Below are 20061 nucleotides of genomic sequence, written 5' to 3'. Positions count from 1 at the left end.
AGGATATTATGTTTAAAAAAAATAATTAAAAATGTCATAGTAGTTTTTCATTTTTTAAAAAAAATCATAAAAACATAATTGTATTTTATGTTGTTAAAAAAATCCCAAAAATATTCCAGTATAGTTTGTACAGCCTGCAGTTTAAGCATCAGCCTGGAGAGCCAGTAAAACACAGCAGAATGATGTAAAATACATCATTTGATAGATTTTAAGGCTCCAGTTAGAGGGAAGTTTACCACAGTTCATTCACACTTAAAACCACATTACTTTGGCTCAAAGCTGGTGGAAGCCTGAAAAAGTTTCCTCTCAGTTTGCTCAGATGAAATCTTTATTTTCGTGTTCTGTCATTGCTGCTCTCTGTGCAGGGACACTATGGGAGCTTTACATTGAGCTGCTGCTATTTCAGTCTGTGAGCCAGAGGAGGCGACACGGTGGCCCCCGAAAAGCTCCACTAATCTGCAGCTGGACATCAGCTGGCTCCCCGGAGATCACAGAGCGGGCCCCGGTGTAAACCTGTCTGTCTCACACACACACACACACACACACACACACACACACACACACACACACACACACACACACACACACAGGTATTCATGCACCAGCGGGGGGTCTGTTTGTCCTGTTAGCACTCTCTCAGGATCACAATGTTTCTCAGTGGGACACTTAAACTCACAGGGGGACATGTCCAGCTAATAGATCTGGAATTTGGGAGGGACTGTGATGCAGTACGTAACTGATGTGATAAAATACACAAACGTGATATGATATTATATGATAGATAACACATTGTGACAAGTGGTGGAAAGAAATTAATGGACTGTTTTTTGAAAATCTTCAATATATGTTCACTTTTATTTTTGCTTGTTTATTTTCATGTGCATAGTATTTTATTTATCTTTTAAAGATTCAAATTAAAGTATATTCGATCTAATTTAATTTAATTCAATTCAATTAATTAATAAAGAGAAATTTGATCCAGTAAACATTTTGCTAATACGTTACTATTATTTTTGCTTATTTGTTTTTCAAGTGCATAGTATTTTATTTTTGGGTTAAATATTCAAATTAAAGTATATTTAATTTAATTTAATTTAATTTAATTCAATGAATTAATAAAGAGAATTATGATCCAGTAAACATTTTGCTAATAAGTGAAACACCTCAGCTGGCACTAGATGTCTACATGATGCCAAAAAGATGCTGAACGGTGAAAACATCACAAAAAATTAAAACTATTTTAAATGTCTAATAACAAAGAATTCCTTGTTGTGTAGATGTGATATTCTGCAGACATTGAGTTTTTTTTTTATTTCATATAATGGACACAGGGACAGGTCCATGGCTTACTACAGCTTTTACAAAATGAAAGGAGGCCAGGGGCCAGTCGCAGCAGCCCTTTACATGTTTCTAGGATTTTAGGACATTTCTCAGATTTTAAGAAATTTATGGGATTTTTTGCACGAGTATTATGACATTTCTGAATTTAGGACATTTCTGAAATGTTTCTTGGATTTTAGGACATTTGTCAGGTTTTGGACAGTTTTCAGATTTTAGGGCATTTCTCAGCTTACATCAAGCCGATGGAGGGCATTTAAAGTCAGTGAAACCAAACAGCAGAAGACAAAACTGCCGCATTAAAAATCACACCGGGAAACATTTTGAAACTCGGACTGAAGAGACGGCTCCACTGTCGCCTGGCCGCACAGTTTCCCTGCAGCTCTCAACAGTTTTACCAGACATCCATCCTCTCATATTACTGCGACAGAGCAGGAAAAAATAGACCCAATCGATTTTGCCTTCCACGAAACACAATAGACGCCGAACTTGTTGGCTGCAGGAGTCCACAGACTAAAGCCCCGGGGGCTTGTGGGATTTTGAATTTGGGATTCCCGCCAACAGGACAAAGACCCGGCTTAGCTCGCACAATAGCTCACGTAACCCGGCTATATTTAAGAGCAGCGGGCCAGGTGTCAGGCACACACACCCCTCAGTGCGTTTCTGCGGGCAGCATCAGTCTGGTGTTGTTGGAGGCTTCAGAAAGCAGGTCACACCTAAATATAAAAACACTGTGTGCTGCTGGTGCAGAGGGAGCCGACGGCGGGAGACGCCAACACTCAGGTGAGAGCTTTTAGGTTCACGAGAATTTGACTTTAAAAATGATGTTAATGTCACAGCGAGGATGTTTTTGCTGAGAGGTCGGCTGATGAAGGGAATTTGTTGGCTGAAAATCTTGCATGATATTTTTTTCTGTTTGCAAAGGGGATGGAAACAATAATATGACAACAGGTCTGAAATCTGCGCTTCATGTTTTATTGTCGTTATCGACGTGACGTCATCGTTGGTGTTATTTTTAATTTCACGTTGGCATGTGATGTTTGTTTTCTGGTTGGGTTTGAAGTAAATTGGGATCATTAAATAATAAAAGTAACTAGGAAAACTCTTTTCTAACTCTACCTAGAAAAGTCCTGAAATCCGAGAAAAATCTTAAAATCCGGGAAATGTCCTAAAATCTGAGAAATGTCCTAAAATCTGAGAAATGTCCTAAATACTTAGAAACGTCCTAAAATCTGAAAAAAAGTATTAAAATTGTAGGAATGTCCTAAAATCCTACAAATGTCCAAACATCCTAGAAACATGCTAAAATCCAAGACATCTCCTAAAATCCGAGAAACATCCTAAAATCTTAAATACATAGTATCCAGCAGTTTCCAAAGATAAATATCTGATTTGCTACTAATCATAAGTAAAATGAGAAGCCAAAAGAAAGAAGAAAATGTTCTCACTTTACACTTTGATGGGAAACTTTATTCTTCGTAATCATTTTGCTCTCCTCTGGATACATTTCACATTTCTGGATGCTCAGCTGACCTGCTCAGAGTGTGCTGGACGATTAAATTAATAACTGGAAGTGCATCAAATTAACACCGTCTCTGTTCTAATATTAGCAGCACTTTCCAGGAAAGTTCCTGGAAAACTATTAGGGGGGAATTGCAGAACTGTAAAAATGGAAAGTTACCTTTTCTTTTTTTTGTCCGCCCTCCTGCACCTTCTGGTATTATGTACGCAGATCTATAATATGTGAGAAATGTGTTTGATTATTATCAGAGTAAACTTGTGTGAACAGATTCAACTTTTGACAAAAAAACACTGAAAGAAGAAAGAACGTCCACTGGCTTCATCAGAGATTTTTAACAGCGAAGTTAAAATGGAAAAACACAGAGATGTGGCGAGTATCCAGACTTTAAAGGATGGTTTAGACGAAAGTCGATATAAACGGAGTAATTAAGCTAATAAGCGTGAATATTAAAACTCTGCTTAATTATATTTTGAGCCTCTTTCAGTCATTGTGTTTGCTTTTTTCTTTGTTTTAATGGCACATTTTCAGTCTCAGGCATTTTGGAATAAACAGCTCTGAGGACTCAACAAAAGCTTTTGTGGACTCCAGTTTTTTAGTCTCAAGTTTGTTTTTTTTTTTCACTATTTTTAAGGTCATTTTTCTGTCAAATTGGACATTTAGGAAGGTTGTTTTTTTCAATTAAATCTGACCAGCTTGCTCAGATTTAAAGGGTTAAACAGCTTGTGAGAGGCGTCTGAGGGCCGCAAAAGAAAACTGACGTTGATTCAGGTTTCAAAGGTGATTTTTCAGTCACTCAGTCTGCCTGCCCCCCTGCAGAGTGATGAACACTTATGAAGAATTTGGGGAAGAGGAGCTCAGTGATTACATCATCCAGCTCAGTATTCAAGACTCCTGCCAAGATGCCTTTCTGAGATCTGCAGCGAGGTACGAGAGACACTTCCAAACATCACCTTCCTCCTTAAAAAACCCCAAAACAAACACAAAAAAATGTTAATTCAGTGATTATCTGACGGCCCTGTGCTCCCTCTGCTCCCGGCTGTTAGCTTAGAAGCAGCGACGGATGAAAACTTGAGAGTCCTGGCCGCCATCGAGCAAGGTGGGTTGAACAGCGTGCAGGAAATACCTTTATTCTGCTGTCCGGCAGCTGGAGGTGAGGACTGTCAGGCATCAGGAGGCTGCAGACAGACAGAGAAACAAACACAGAGGTGGAAGAGCAGAAACTGCTGAATTACCAAAAACAGGGAGAGTAAAACGCAACGGGCTGCACGCAGCAACACTCTCCTAAATCCCTCCTACATATTCTCTTAATTTTCTGGTAATCTGCTCTGACCAGGACTGCAATGATGAATCCCACTTAATCATTAGTCACCTGTCAGCACAGGTAACGCCCCCTAAACACCATATAAAGGCAGGTTTAGTGCTGTGTGCAAAGACTGATACATCAACAAGCCTGCAGACACGAAACCAAAAAAAGGTTGTAAGAAGAAAAATAACTTCTGCAGGAGCAATATGATTAACTTACAGTAAATTTGATTTCAGGGAAATATTTTGAAGTATCAAAAGTTAAAATATGCATGCAAATAAGATTTAAATACATTTAATACATCAAAATAATTAAAATATTTCAAAGAAAAAGCTGCAAGTACTCATACATACAGTATATATATATGAGAAGGAAAAGAAAAATGACTTAAAAACTGGAAAAAGGATTAGTTGCAAATTAATTTTCTAAATAATCAACTATTTTTTTCAGCTGCACTTATTTTGTATATTTTCATATTTTTGGTTTGGGCACAGAAATCCAACTTTGTAGAAGTTAGATTTATTTAATCATTTTTCTTAAACGTGTTTTAAGAAGAAATAAAATTAAAGTTGTAGTTAAAGTTAAAGTAGTGTTCTCAACTACTCTTAAAATTTTCTCTCACCAAAGAAAAGAGCAAAAATAAGAAAACACTAGTGAATCAAAAAAAAAAAGGTTAATAACAAAATAAGATATAAACAAAAGATAAAATTGGTTTGTGTATCGTTTCTTGCATGAGGCTCATCGTTTCTAAGAGACTTTTTTCACTCTCTTCTTACATGCTGGCTGTTGCCTTGTTGCCATGGTGACCAGGTGAGGTCTTGGTGCTCAGGGGGATGCTGGAGCACACCTGCGCCTTCAGGGAGTCGGACAGTCGCGGCTGGCTTCCTCTCCATCGAGCTGCGTCCCAGCCGGTCCTGGAGGTCCTGCAGACTGTACTCAGATGCAAGTAGATTTTTACTAATTATTAATAATTAAAAATGTAAAAACATGTCACAATGTCTGATCTTATGACGGCGTTACTGATCTGATGCACTAAGGTCAGTTCATAGCAACAAGGTTTTATTAACCCTTTGAAGCTTGAAGTGACATCAGACACCTTTTACAAAAATTTAACCTTTGAACCCTGAGCATATTAGTGTGATTTCTCTCAAAAAAAACATGGGAAAAAGGCAACGAACAACCTGGTAATACATTTTCCCACATATTGCAAGAAATTACTGGATGCAGAAGATTATTTTTTAAAATCTATGGAAAAACATTTAGGAAAAAAAAGAAGCTAAAATTATTTTAATTTTTTTTTTTTTTTTACCAATTTCTGGCTAATATTTACTAATTTCTTCTTCTGATGGTCATCGCCTTCTTGAAAATTATTCTTCTAGAAAATTTCCAAATATTTCCTCTCATCTTTTTGAAAAATAATTTTCAGGTCATTTTCTTGTCACCTTTTACTAATTTCTTGACATTTTTCCCTCATGCTTTCGAAATAAATTAAAACAACCTCTTCATTTTTTTAAGGCTTAAATAGTTTGTTAAAAGGCACTTGAACGCAGCACAAGAAAACTGATGTCAGTGCAGGTTTTAAGGGGTTAAACAAAAAGTGTGGGCTTCTCTTGTGTGCATTATCGTGCATAATTACTCTTAGACGTAACTTTATTAGCACACATGCGTTTAAAACCCCCAAAAGTTTGTGACAGTGACAATATAACCTCCTCCACCTTTAAGTTGACGCCGATAAATAAAGAAGACGAGCGGCGATGAAGCATCAGGTCACCTCAGGCTGAATGCAGCAGAGACGACACGACTGCTGGCATCATCAAAACAATGGCTGCCTGAAATAATAATACTCCACAGAGTACTTCAATCACGCTGTCCTCCAGCTTCATGACAGCTGATGTCAACTGTCCTCTGGCTCTAAAATAACCTGTGATGTCGTCCCGCGCTCATGCAGCCTGGAGGTCAGCCGCAGGCAGCGAGGGGTCACCGGCCGGGTCGACACAGCTGGCAGTGAATCTCAGGAGTGTGCGCGCTGACCCGTTTGTGTTTGTGTCAGTGGCAGCTCGGGGACTGAGCCTGGAGGACAGGACGGCGGTGGGAGGAGAGACGCCTTTGACGCTGGCAGTGAAAGCCGGACTGGTGCAGAATGTGAAGAGTCTGCTGGAGCACGGAGCCTCGCCTCACAACACCAACAGCAAGAACGAGTCGCCGCTGCTGCTCGGTAACTCTGTGGAGGGCGAGGGGCGATTAACAACACGAATGATCTCACGGGGAGGTCGTGATTATCACACACGATGGAGAAACATATCCAGACATCTTTACCACAAGACATTTGTAAAGTTTGTCCTGATGATGGCGCCAAAGTAACGACAATTTAATGTGAAAAAAAAGCCCAAACTGTGGGAAAAAATAAAGTAAAAATAAAATAAAATAAAATAAAAAACTTTCTTGAAATAATGACAAAATATCTCAAAAACAAAAGAAAACAAAACAAAAAATCAGTTAGTATCTCAAAATAATGAGAAACTTTGTGTAAATTACACCTTTGTATACCCTTTCTCAGAGTTACTAAATATTAACTCATCTTTTCAGATACTAGGTCATTATTTTGAGGGTTTCTTAATTTAGTGAGAAACTAACACATTTTGATATGGAGTGCCAAAGAGAAAAAATGGTAAAAAAAAAAAAAAGAAAAAAAAAGATGCTTCTTACTTTTACTTTCTCCTTCGTAAAACTTTTGTTTTTTCTTGAAAATCTTCTCAAAGAACTTATTTACAGAAAGTTGTCATTTGAGATACCAACTCATTATATCGACAAAGTTTCTCATGATTGTGACTTACAGGATCTTTTTTTTTTTTAACACATTGGCATTACTGGGCTTCCATATAAAAGCTTCAGCTGCAGTGTTGGTGATAATTGTCTGTTTTCACAGATAAAAGGTACATTTTTTACACTACAAATAGTAATCAGATTCATTGTTAAACATACTGAGAAGTGCAGCTTTAAAGAAAGCAAACAAAAGGGGTGTTTTGTAATTATTTGCAAATGTTGGCATGCTACCATGCTGAACTAAGAGGTTAAATATTTGGTAATTCTTTTTTTCGATGAATATGTGCACCTTATGCCTGCAAAACATGAGTATGTTAACACTCATATTCAGCCTATACAGCTTATGATATTCAGTCTATACAGACAGTTTTGTATTTATTTGACCAGGTTTGAGTCTTATATAATCTCATAATTCACTAGACTGCAGAAACAATTTATATTCTTGATATAAGAATAAAGGTAACATATGGGCTAAAAGGTTTCATACACTAAAATAACAATGAATAAAAAAGTGATGTTCTAACATTTGGTGTTTGAAGCAGGACTCTTTCTGCCTCTTTAGTTGTTAGTTATAAATCCATAATTCATTGCTGTTAAAACTGTTTCCTCACCTTGCAGCGGTGAAGGCCGGCTCTTACGAGATGACTTACACGCTGGTCGCTCACGACGCCTGGGTGGAGCAGGTTTGCAGGAAGAGGTGGACGGCGATGCACGAAGCGGCCAAGGTCGGCAACGTGGACATCCTGATGCTGCTTCTGAGGAACGGCGGCAGGGTGAACCAGAAGGACGCGACGGGGGTGACGCCGCTCGCCGTGGCTGCAGAGCACGGACACTTCCATATCACTGAGATTCTGCTGAACTGTGGTCAGTGTGAGGATAAAACTGCAGGTTTAGAGACCGGAGAGACACAACAAGGGGAGAAATTATGTGACGTGTGATGAATTATTTCACTGATCACACTGGCAAAACATAAATATATTTAAAATACTTTAAAATGAAGTTACTTGCCATCTTTTTTGGGTGCACAGGTCCAATCTGCTTTTGTTTCCTCCTTCCTGCTCAGGTAGCAGAGTGAACTCTCAGGCCTTCAACGGGGAAAGTGTCCTGATGGACGCGGCCGGATCAGGAAACATCGCCTGCATTCAGCTGCTGCTGGACAACGGAGCCAACCCCAACCTGCCGAGCGTCACCGGACACCTGCCCATCCACAAGGCGGCGTACGCCGGACACTATGAGTGAGCTCCTTCTGTTTAAAACTGTTGCAGCTAGTACTGCAGCGATACTCAACCTACGGCCCATGGGTCAAATCAGGCCCCCAGTAAAAAAATCACAGAAAAATGAAGTGATTCACACTGGGAATATTTGTTGTACTTTTAGTATCCAGTTTCCATTTAGTGTGAAATGTTCAAAAATCTTAGAAATGTCCTAAAATCAGAGAAACATTCTTAAATCCGAGAAACATCCTAAAATCCTAGAAACATGCTAAATTCCGAGAAATGTCATTCTCAAATCTCAGAAAAGTCCTAAAGTGCTAGAAATGTACAAAAATCCCCAAATCCTCGAAATGTCTTCAAATCCTGGAAATGTCCTAAAATCCTGAAATTGTCTTAGAATCCTAGGAATGGCCTAAAATCCTAGAAACTTCCTACAATCGTAAAAACGTCCTAAAATCCTAGAAATGTCCTGAAATCCTAAAAAAGTCTTAAAATCCTAAATGTCCTACAATCCTAGGAACGGCCTAAAATCATAGATACTTCCCAAAATCGTAAAATTGCTGTCAAATCCGAGGAATGGCCTAAAATCCTAAAAATCTGCTAAAACCTTAGAAATTTCCTAAAATCTTAAAAACGTCCTAAAATCCTACAAACATCCTAAAATCCCTGAAACATCCTCAAAATGTAGAAATGCCTTAAAATACTAGAAATGCCTTGAAATCCTAGAAATGCCTTAAAATCCTAGAAACATCCTAAAGTCCTTGAATCGTCCTAAATCTATCCCAGAGTCGTCGTCTTTTCGAATATTTAGCTGTGATTAACAGATTAAACGGTGGTTTTCTTGTCCGCAGCGCTCTGCAGATGCTGATTCCTCTGACCACTAAGAAGGCCCTCAAAGAGGCGGGTCAGAGCCCGGTCCACTCCGCGGCGGAGGGAGGTCACTGCCGCTGCCTGAAGCTGCTGTTGGCCTGCGGCTTCGACGTCAACTACCGCATGAACACGAGGAACTCGGAGAACTACCGGGACATGAGGAGGAGCGCCTTGTACTTCGCCGTCTCCAACGGGGACGTGGAGTGCACCAGAATCCTGCTGGCGGCCGGGGCGAAGACCGACCTGGACCCTCTGTGCTGCCTCCTGGTGGCGGTCAGGTCGGGACGCTACGAGATCGTAAAAATGCTGCTGGCGGCCAAAGCAGACGTGAACTGTTACTTCACGGTGGTGAGCGACACGGTGTTTCCCACGGCGCTGCAGTACTGCCTGAAGGACGAGGTGATGATGCGGCTGCTGCTCAACAACGGCTACAAGGTGGAGAGGTGCTTTCACTGTCACCATGACAACGCCTCTGATGCTGCGAATGAGGGGGAGAGGAAAATCCCAGTGAGTGACAGCTTTTACTTTTTTTGTTGTCCTTAAGCCTTTGAAACTTGAACGAATAAAAAGCCTGATTTCTTTCAAAAAAAAAACATGAAAAAATGAGCATCTTCACAAGAAAATGCAAAAAAAAATGACCAAGAAATTAGTTAAAAACTGCAAGAAAATTACCTGAAAATAAGTAAACAAGACAGAAAGTAAAAAACAAAACAAAACAAAAAAACAAGTAAATGGCCTTAAGAAAATAAAAATTATTTAAAAAATATTTTTTCTTCTGTAACATAAAAATTGTACTTCTCTGAACACTTCCCCACAGCTAATTTTCAGGTTAATTAATTAAGGTTTTAGCGATTCTGTCAGTCCGCCGGCATTTAACAACAATGCCACCGCTTCTTTCCCAGCGTGTTCACCTCTGATGATGTTGTAGTTTTTTCTAGTCTTGTAACACCAATTTCAAAAGTATTTGTGTCTTTTATTAACATCACTCTGACATGTTTGACACATTGCTGTTAATTAATGTTAATTCGGGTGTAAAATACACACGTTCACCATGATTACAGATATTTTCAATGAATAAAGACAAACCTCTCAGCAGAGAAAACAGCTGAAAATTCAAGATCAAAGGTTATATCCTTTTTCCTCTCCAGTTCTGTGAGTTCATGAGCCTCTGCTGCGTCATGCACCTGTCCGGGAGCGTGGTCCGGACTCTGCTGGACTACGTCAACCACGTCCACATCTGCTCCAAACTCAGACTGCTCCTGGAGACACAGGGAGAGTGGCCCGAAATCTGTGACATCCTCAGTGAGTTTATTCATATTTATTGTCTGTTCTCTAACAGACGTGCATGACGACCGTCTCCACTAACACCCGAAGAAATGATCCGACTTGAACCCCTACGGACTGTTTTTGTCTGTGTTCATGCATATGGCATTTATTTTATATTTTGGCAGGATTGCATATTGTTAATATTTTAATTTCCTACAATAATTTTAAAATGCACTGTGGAATCTAACCTGTCATATTCATACTGTTAAGTGCAAAGAAAAAGTGCAATTTAAACCATTAAAGCACAGAAACATGCACTGTATTATCTCTGGGTGTCATTCTGGGATTTTGTCTTAGAATCTGTTATTTTTACTATTTTCCACATGGTAACATTTGTTTTTCAATAATGTTTTTACCATATTTGGCATATATAGAAAAAACAAATGCAATTTCAGTTGGTGCACTGTCACAATCAGTGTTGCTGCTAATCATTGACATATCCCAGGCTGCGATAAAAATAAATAAATAAAAATGTAATGAGAATAATAATCTACTTAGCATATAGTATATTGAAAATGATTAATTTTTTTTTTTTAAATTTAAAGAGATAAAAAAATCTGAAAAGTATTAAAAATTTGATATTTATGATTATGACTGATGACTTAAAAGTCTCCTTAACAAAAGCAGAAAATCATATTAATGTGTAATTTTTTTAAAGTTTAATATTGAAAAGCGCATGTTATGTGCAGGGTGGTAAGAGTATTTGACACTGCACAAAAAATTATAATATATAAAAATAAATGTTGCTGCTTATCACTGCGATGGTTTAAAAAAACAACTTTGCATGTAGTATGCTGAAAATAATTCTTTTTTTTTGTGTTTTTGTTTTCATCTACAAACATAGCGGTATCCTGACAAAAAACAGACATTTAAAGGGTTAAAGTTCTGAAAACAAATGAATATTTTATATTTATTATTAGGACTGATATTGGTTAATAAAATGTCTCCTGTCTCGTCTCTCTGTTTTATTACAGTTAAAAAAATAACAAAGTAAAACGATTTTCTGAACCTTGCTCTCCAGACAGCCCTCGCTCCCTCAGACACCTCTGCAGGCTGGAGATCAGGAGGCGTCTGACCCTGAAAAAACTCAACAACCCTGAAATCATGGACTCACACGTTTTTCCTCCCAGACTGAAGAGCTTCATCCTGTACCAGGAGCTCGACCTCTACAGCCAGGACCCCGAACGCATCATGTGACCATCTGACGATTTTCTCCGCTTGTTTTGAAAGGATGTAACTATTTTTTAAGTCTTTGTAATCTCTTGTTTTTTTTGATAAGTACAGCACTGTATGAAAAGTTCATGATAATAGATTTTTTAAAACATTTCATCATATTTACTGCAAGTTAAATGCCGTGTGTTTCTCTTGTCAACACGACTCAACACGCTGAATCGCTGTCGACAAGGGACGACAAGTGTCAATGGTGTGGGACAAACACTGATGGCTGGATGTCATGACTTTAAATAAAATGAGTAGCTTTTGTCAGCATACTTCATATTTTGTTTTAAAGCAGTGATACTCAACTTATGGCCAACAGACCAAAACTGGCCCCAGTAGGGTGCCGAGTGGCATCCCAACCATTTTCTAATTCACAATAAAGTGTTTCACACAGCCAGAGTGCATAAAACAGCATCAAAATAGAGCTTGTTTATCAAAGAAAGTGCCGGAAGAGGATCCCCCACACCCCTGACAGAGGGCCTAGATAAGCCCCTAATGTCCTGAGGTGCTTTCAGAGGGATAATATGTCATTCAGCATTAGTATTTTGTGTTAAAAAGACCAAAAAATGCAAAGCAATTTTAATTGTGGTATTAAAGTCTCAAGGTTAGCAGCAGACAGATTTAAGAGTCATGTCATTCTTGAAGCTTATTCATTTTTTTCAGCGGTTTCCCATCGATATGTCGTCTGACAGCGTTTGAGCACTCGGTGGAGGGATCTCCTCTTTTGCAAAAACGCTGTCACTCTCTGATGAATCGTGATGACACAATAAATATTCACATAACAGGCCTCTTCATTATCGTCCGTCATTAGCTGCGGAAAATGTGCAGCAGAGTGACATTACTCTCCATTAGGTGCTGCAGAACGGCCTGCATGTTAAATACACTGAACAGGTGACACCTAAAAATAGCACTGTGGTGTGTGTGTGTGTGAGTGTGTGTGTGTGTGTGTGTGCGCAGAGGGGGAGGGCCGTCAGCCATGAAACAAACACTGTGCTGCTGCTGCTTCGTCCTATGACTCCAACACTGACACATTTATCAGGTGAGACTGATTCGATGTGGGTTTTATCACGTTACAGGTGTTTTTTGCGAGTTCTCCTGTTGAGAATGATGTAAAACCGATAAGATTGTGTATTTGGTGGCATATCTGATCAACTGAAACAAGGTCAGGGGTCAAATTGTCCTGAAAATAGAGCTGATAGCAAAACAAGAGCTTGAGAAAGAGAAAGCGTGCTCATTTAAACTGTAAGTTTGTCAGTTTTCTGCAAACAAAATGAAACTGTTGAATGTGTCTCTGTGATCACACAGCAGTCTGCTCGCAGAGACACCAGAGCTGTGTCCCAGTTCCACACCAAATGCCAAAGGTCCAGTCAGACCGGCATTTTTAACAGCAGTATTTCTGATCGGCATCATTCAGTAGAATCACTCCTGCGTGCAGAGACAAAGTAAATCCATGCAGAACTTTTGCATCAAATCTAAGGACAAAAACTTGAATAAACTATGAGGAGTTTGGTTAGATATTCAGTGTAGGCGGGTTTCCATTACAGATCTGCACTAAATTTAAGCCATATTTTCGAAATGTTGATAAAACACAATTGCGAGATGCGAGTGTAACTTTTTTTTTCTGCGTTAAATGGGATTTTTTTTCAAAATTGACACGTTTCTATTAGCCACATTTTATATTTGCAATTTCAATTTGCACAATTTGAGGGTAAATGTTGGTGTTACTTTGAAGATTAATCACAAGGATTTTAAGTTTGAGGTTTAATTCAGCAGAAACTAATGTGATTTCTTATGAAACAGCTGAAGTTGTGTGTGCGTACCTGTATGACATCAGAAGGATGGACGCAGCTGACGACGTGGACGAAGACGAACTTCTTCATTACGACGTTCAGATGAGCATCCAGGACTCGATTCAGAGAAATCTAACGGGGTCAGGGAGGTTCAACAACACGACTTCAACATTTATATCACAAAGTTTAACATGTTTCATTTTTCTAAATATTTACCTTTGTTTTCCCGTTTGTACGTTCAGGAGTGACGCTCTGAAGCTCACGAGGGCCATCAAACGAGGTAAAGACTCGAATCCTGGTGTGGTTAGAAAATCCAACCTGGCTGCAGTGTGAACTTCAATAAACAGTCAGATTTTGTCAGTTTCACTGACTGTGAAATAAAATAATGCACTTCATTTGCAAGTCTGAAAACTGAAGTCAATGTTGAAGTGGCTTAAAACTGTTCTTTCAAATGGCCAGCAGAGGGCGACGCCACTGGTTGCAAACATCCTGTATGTCACGAAAAACGAGGACATGAGTGTCAAATTCCTGAGATTATCTGAAGGTGGACTCAGATGCATTCATGCCTTACAAACAGAAACTGAGGAAACACTAAAAACCAGAGGCAGGATAAAACTTATAGATGGGAAGATAAAAAATCACTTAATAAATAAAATAAATTTGAATAAATAAATAAATAATAGTAATAAATAAAATACTCTAAACAGTAGATAAGAGGTAACTAAAAGGTTAACATTACAAAGTAAGATAATAAATAAATATGTTGAAAATAATTTTTAAAAAAAACAATTCGTAAAACACACTAAAATGTATAAATAAATACAAGGACACTTTCACTAACAAAAGTGAAAAAGAATTACTGTATCTCCCCCATAATTTAAATTGATCACAAAATTTAACAGGTTCTTCCTCGGCCAATAGTTTTCCCTCATCCTGCAGGAAACAAACTGCAGTTCCTCTGACGGCCACTTGAGGCCGGCTCCAAAACAGAGTGGACCATGTTAAAGTGCACAACTTAAAAGCAGAAATAAATACGTTTACAGCCTGATACAAAAAACTGTTTTTCGTCTTTATAGCTAATTTCAACATTCATGACGACTGTATGGGGGTGAATTTTCATATAACTTCAATGTTTACATTTTATTAAAGCCAAAATTCAGGCAAAATTAAGGGTGTGTACACCAAATGAGAAAATACCTTTTGGGAGAATTATGATCATCCCTCCTGTAGAGTTCAAGAGATTCGGACAATCTTTGATAGGAAGCACTGAAGCTGCAGCGGTGACTTCGATTTGGGCTGCACTTTAATCAAAATTTGCTCTCTTTGTGAGGAAATCTTCAGGATTGCTTTTTGGCATAAAAGAGGAAGGACGTGACATCGTCTCACTTGTTCAACTGAAAAAATAACCGTAAATGTCCCTGCAGGCGACATGTTGGCACTGCAGGAGCTCTGTGATTTCCCAGCAGCCTTCAGTCAGGTGGACGAGAGCGGCTGGTATCCTCTGCATAGGGCGGCGGTCCAACCTCAGGTCCTGGTCCTGGAGACGGTGCTGTACGGTGGGTAAGAGGTCCGCACTTTTATCTCACAAAGCAGCTGTCGATGATGCACGCTGGACATGTAAAAACTGAGCTGAATTTGGTCAGATAATATTGATTTTTTGTTGTGTGCTGCAGCATCTTTCAGTCTGACTCTGGAGGAAAAGACTTCGGAGGGGGAGACCTTCTTGACTTTGGCGGTGAAAGCCGGTTTGGTGGAAAACGTGAAAATGCTGCTGAACCACGGAGCTTCGCCTCACACGACCAACAGCAAGAACGAATCGCCTCTGCTGTTAGGTCAGAGAACCGCCCCTCAATCAGCAGGCGGGTTTCCACCACAGATTTGTACAAAATTTGAGCGATATTTTTGCAATGTCGTTAACTGCATTTCCACCGAGTGATGTTCGCTTACTTCTACTCTGGCAATAACACTCCAGTAACCATGGCGATGGATGTTCAAAACATTAGCAGCTTTATTTCTATTGCAGCCACCAAACTAGCCGTCATTATTTTCAATCCAAGGCCACGTAGGCCTGTTATGAAGCCATAATGGAAAGGCGGCCCCTTATACGTGGGAGTGGCCACTTATGAGGGATTTCTGGGAGCTGATAGTCCACGATTTCACAGAGGAATTGTGTGGATTCAAAACTTCCGGATGATCCGCTTAACTTTTAAAGAGTTATGTCCGCTCAAGAGTTATGTGATGCAGTAACAGCTCTTGCAGCTCCGGCTGCATCATGAGGGAGCCAGTTCCTACTGACAAGCACACAGATATACAGCATCATGTGACCTAGAAAAGACTAAAAAGAGTTTCCATTGCAGTTTTGCAAAATCTGTCTTTTTTAATCCACCTAATGCGAGCGTAAAAACATTTTTTGCAATAAATGGGAGTTTTTTTTCTTAATTAACTTGTTTCCATTAAGCCTATTTTATATTCCCAATTTCAATTTGCACAATATTAGGGTGAATGGAAACCCATCTACTGTGGCCCCTTTCAGCCTGTTGCCATTCCAAAGCCGTCAAATACCGGCGCTGTTGAGGTGCGTTTGGCTTGAGATCCCAGTGCAACAAGCCACCCTGTGCATCTGCATGGTTCACCACTGGACGTCGTAAGGTTGAAACGCTGCCGGTGACAACGTAATGTTAGGAGAGCAAGGGATCGAACAAACCCTGGACTTTGTTGAAGGAGTCTCATCTAAATGTGATGTTTTTATTTTCTACACCTTACCATGTGCCTCTTGCCTAAACCTGACCATCTGTGCCAACATGTGCTTTTGTTGACGTCCTAACATTGATCGCCATGTGCTTTTATTTCCTAAACATAACCACATGATTCGTAATCCTATCATGTGCTTGTGACATCATAGAGGGATGCCGAGAGCATAATATGTTGACACAGAAGTCCACGGAAAAGCAGCAAAACATGTGACAACTTTGAGTGACAGTCCCTCTTTGGTAGGCTCCATTCTGTCCTCTGGTGTCGTCCCTGCAGCAGTCAGAGGCGAATCCCATCAGATGGTTTCCAGTCTGATCGCTGCAGGGGCTCGGGTGGAGCAGGTGTGTCTGAAAAAGTGGACGGCCGTGCACGAGGCCTCCAGGGCCGGCTGCGTTCGTGTCATGGAGCTCCTGTTGCAGAACGGAGGTCGTGTCTCTGAGACAGACCAGCACGGAGTGACTCCTCTGGGCATCGCTGCAGAGTACAGCCACTCTGAAGTCCTGGAGCTCCTCATCAAACACGGTGAACTTCAAATCTGGTCACTTTTAAACCCGTCTTTTTGCTCCGTCTCCGAAATAATTTTTTCCTGTTTTGACATTAAAAGGTGCTGATGTAAACGCCCAGGCGCCAAATGGCGACAGCGTCCTGTACGACGCTGCAGGTTCGGGGAATCCAGACTGTATCAACATCCTGCTGCAGCACGGAGCAAATCCCAACATCCGCAACCTGAGCTCCCAGCTGCCCCTCCACCACGCCGCGTACGAGGGACACTACCTGTGAGTGAGTCCCTGTTACACAGCTGCTGGCACTTTTTTTGGAATGCAGACTTAAGGCAGGGACTCTAAACTTGCTTTGGTTGGGGACCAGTCACAGCAGCCTCGTGCTTGTTTCTAGGATTTTAGGATATTTCGAGGATTTTAGGTCATTTCTAGGGATTTGGGACATTTCTCAAAGTTTAGGAAATTTCTAGGATTTCTTGTTCTTCTTGGATTTAAGGATGTTTCTTGAATATTAGAAGGTTTCTCTGATTTTGGATAATTTCTTAGATTTTAGGACATTTCTAGGATTTTAGGAAATTTGAAAGACTTTAGGACATTTCTCAGATTTCAGGATGTTTCTCACATTTTAGGACATTTCTAGTATTTTATTGCATTTTGATGATTTATCCAATTTTTTCAATTTTAGGACATTTCTAGTTTTTAAGGACTTTTGTGGGATTTTAGGACATTTCTTGGATTTTAGGACATTTCTTGCTTTAAGGGAGCCTGTTTGATCTGAAAATACCTCATTTTGCTAACATTTCTGAATGTCTTTTCTTCAAGTTCAGTCTGTGACAGACTACTTATTTTCTCCATCAGAGCTTTGAGGATTTTGATCCCGATCACTACTCGACGGGCCCTGCGGCTGTCGGGCCACAGTCCCGTACACTCTGCCGCTGACGGGGGCCACACTCACTGCCTGGAGCTCCTGCTGCAGAAAGGCTTCGACGTCAATGCGCAGTTAGCCCCTCACATCTCTGACAATTATGGAGACATGAGAAGAAGCCCGCTGTACTTTGCCGTCTCCAACGGGGATGCGACCTGCACCCAGATTCTGCTGAAGTCTGGAGCCAAACCGGACCTGGACCCGCTGCGCTGCCTCCTGGTGGCGGTCAGGTCGGGGCGCTATGAGATCGTGAAGCTGCTGCTGGCGGCCAAAGCAGATGTGAACTGTTACTTCACCATGTTGAACAACACAGTGTTTCCCACGGCGCTGCAGTACTGCCTGAAGGACGAGGTGATGATGAGGCTGCTGCTCAACAACGGCTACGATGCCGAGAAGTGTTTCTGTTGCAACCACGAGGACGACTGGGACGACCTGAGCGAGTCCGCTTACTCACAAGATCAAGAGAAAAAAGTTGCTGTGAGTTCCTCTCTTAGCGTAGAAGTAAAATCACTTTTCTAAGTACAAAACTCACAAAAAACACTTTTCCTGATATGTGCAAAACCGATCAGAGCGTGTGTCTCAACCGTAGTATTTTTAAAAGCTTTGAGATTTCATAAAACCACAAATACCTCCTGTTCTTTTACGTATTTGTCACATAGGAACTAGGAATTGTTTTTGTACTTTTAGTACACAGAAGGTGCCAGAGTGCACAAAACATCATTGAAATAGAGCTTGCTGATCACACAAAGTGCCAGTGGAGGATCCCCCACACCCCCACAGAGGTCCTCGGTAAACCCCTAATGTCCTAAAATCCTAGAAATCTCCTAAAATCCTAAAAATGTCCCACAATCTTAGCAATGTCCTAATATCCTAGAAACACCTAAAATCCTAGAAATCTCCAAAGATCCTAAAAACATCCTAAAATCCTATTAATGCCCTAAAATTGGAAAAATGTCCCACAATCCCGGAAACGTCCTAAAATCCTAGAAATGTCATAAAATCCTATAACATCCTGAAATCCTTGAAACATTTGAAAATCCTGGAAATGTCTTACGATGCTAAAAACATCCTAAAATCCTAGAAACTTCCTGAAGTCCGAAAAGCGTCCTCAAATCCCCCAAAAGTCCTAAAATCCTAGAAATTTCCTTAAATCCTAGAAATGTTTTACAACTCCAGAAACACCCTAAAGTCCTAGAATGTCCTTAAATCCTTGAAATGTCTCAAAAATCTAAAAAATGTCCTAAAATCCTGGAAACATGTATGGGGCTGCTGCTTCTGGCTCCTGGCCTCCCGTCATTTTGCAAAAATGTGGCCCCTTAAAAAAAACATGTTGAGTTTAACAGCACAAATACCTGTCTGAGTCCAGTTATGTCCTTTCTTCGTCCAGTTTTGTGATTTCGTCAGCGTCTCCTGGCTGGTGAACCTGGTGGGCCGAATCGTGTCGATCCTCCTGGAGTACGTCGGTCAGGTTTCGCTCTGCGGAAAAACTGACCAGATCCTGGAGAGACACAAGGAGTGGCCTCACATTCACAGGACAACACGTGAGTTAACTCTCGTTAATCAGCTGCAGGATCCAGGAGACGTACCTGACGCGTTTCCCGTCACTCTGGTCTAACCCGCTGTCCTCTGTGGTCTCCAGGTAACCCTCGCTCCCTGTCTCACCTGAGCAGAGTGGTGATCAGGAGACACCTGAGCTGCAGCGCTCTGATGTCCGTCCAGCTGCCCAACAGACTGAAGGACTACCTGCTGTTCAAAGAGAACGACCTGTACGCCAAAATCATCTGCAGGGAGGACTGAGGGGACGGCCATCAATACTTTATCTCCTGGGTCTTAAATTTTGGTGATGAGTTTGTGTTTTATTACCTGTAACAGGGCCTGTATTTAGCAAATATCTGAATTACACGTAAAAATGCTCTAAAGAGCCAATGTAGGAGGAAAACAGCAGTGTGAAAACGGATCATGTATGACTGTAAGTGACTTTTTCCACATTGTTTTTTAAAGGGGCATTACGACTATTATCACTTTTATCGTCATGTGAGGTGACTCAGATTTCTGGGACTCAAGTGTTGGATAAAAGAGTTTCTTTACTGTGAATCTTTTTTTGTTTGTAAAACATAACAGACCAGCCAGGTGATGTTCAGAGCATTAGAGAAGGGACGGTTCATTATTTATTTTCATTTCATTCATTTCTTTAATTTTCATATTTTTAGGGGAAGGGGTGGTGCAGATAAAATATACATTTGTAAGCATTAGGGAGGGTCTATCTGTCCATCTGTCTGTCTTATAAAATGTCTTATTTATCTCTTATAAAATTGCTGTAAGCACAATGGAAGTAAAAAAACAGAAGTCCAATCAATTTGTTGATTTTAGCAAACAAGGAGGAAAATGTTTGCGTCAACAGGAAATTGGAAAAAAGTTTGCCCTATAATGTAATTAAATATGTAAAATTAGAAACTAAAATAAGGCTGTTATAAATATATA

General features: G+C 40.2%; 2 protein-coding genes across 2 annotated transcripts; both read left to right on the top strand.

Moving 5' to 3' along the window:
• The first annotated feature begins 2055 nt into the window (after window positions 1-2055).
• On the top strand, window positions 2056-12029 carry LOC121950558 (ankyrin repeat and SOCS box protein 15-like). The gene is made up of 10 exons (XM_042496594.1): window positions 2056-2121; window positions 3677-3784; window positions 3904-3956; window positions 4974-5105; window positions 6214-6378; window positions 7605-7850; window positions 8050-8221; window positions 9052-9577; window positions 10219-10372; window positions 11418-12029. Exons 2-10 carry the CDS (start codon window positions 3681-3683, stop codon window positions 11591-11593), a joined length of 1728 nt encoding a protein of 575 aa, XP_042352528.1. The 5' UTR covers window positions 2056-2121; window positions 3677-3680; the 3' UTR covers window positions 11594-12029.
• Window positions 12030-12621: 592 nt separating this feature from the next.
• Window positions 12622-19489, top strand: asb15a (ankyrin repeat and SOCS box containing 15a). The gene is made up of 10 exons (XM_042496775.1): window positions 12622-12653; window positions 13449-13544; window positions 13647-13684; window positions 14829-14960; window positions 15078-15236; window positions 16432-16677; window positions 16760-16931; window positions 17514-18057; window positions 18968-19121; window positions 19220-19489. The coding sequence occupies exons 2-10, from the start codon at window positions 13453-13455 to the stop codon at window positions 19375-19377; spliced, it is 1695 nt and encodes a 564-aa protein (XP_042352709.1). The 5' UTR covers window positions 12622-12653; window positions 13449-13452; the 3' UTR covers window positions 19378-19489.
• The last annotated feature ends 572 nt before the right edge of the window (window positions 19490-20061 follow it).

This window comes from Plectropomus leopardus, chromosome 11, assembly GCF_008729295.1.
Source record: "Plectropomus leopardus isolate mb chromosome 11, YSFRI_Pleo_2.0, whole genome shotgun sequence".
Taxonomy (NCBI): Eukaryota; Metazoa; Chordata; class Actinopteri; order Perciformes; family Serranidae; genus Plectropomus; species Plectropomus leopardus.
This window is presented reverse-complemented; position numbering and strand designations above follow the sequence as displayed.

Excerpts from the sequence above, each read along its gene's own strand:
- LOC121950558 (XM_042496594.1), top strand. The coding sequence starts at position 3,681 with ATGAACACTTATGAAGAATTTGGGGAAGAGGAGCTCAGTGATTACATC. Across the intron at positions 6,379-7,604 it reads CGAGTCGCCGCTGCTGCTCG|CGGTGAAGGCCGGCTCTTAC; the intron begins GTAACTCTGTGG and ends CTCACCTTGCAG. Across the intron at positions 9,578-10,218 it reads AGGGGGAGAGGAAAATCCCA|TTCTGTGAGTTCATGAGCCT; the intron begins GTGAGTGACAGC and ends TTTCCTCTCCAG.
- asb15a (XM_042496775.1), top strand. The coding sequence starts at position 13,453 with ATGGACGCAGCTGACGACGTGGACGAAGACGAACTTCTTCATTACGAC. Across the intron at positions 13,545-13,646 it reads ATTCAGAGAAATCTAACGGG|GAGTGACGCTCTGAAGCTCA; the intron begins GTCAGGGAGGTT and ends TTGTACGTTCAG. Across the intron at positions 13,685-14,828 it reads CACGAGGGCCATCAAACGAG|GCGACATGTTGGCACTGCAG; the intron begins GTAAAGACTCGA and ends ATGTCCCTGCAG.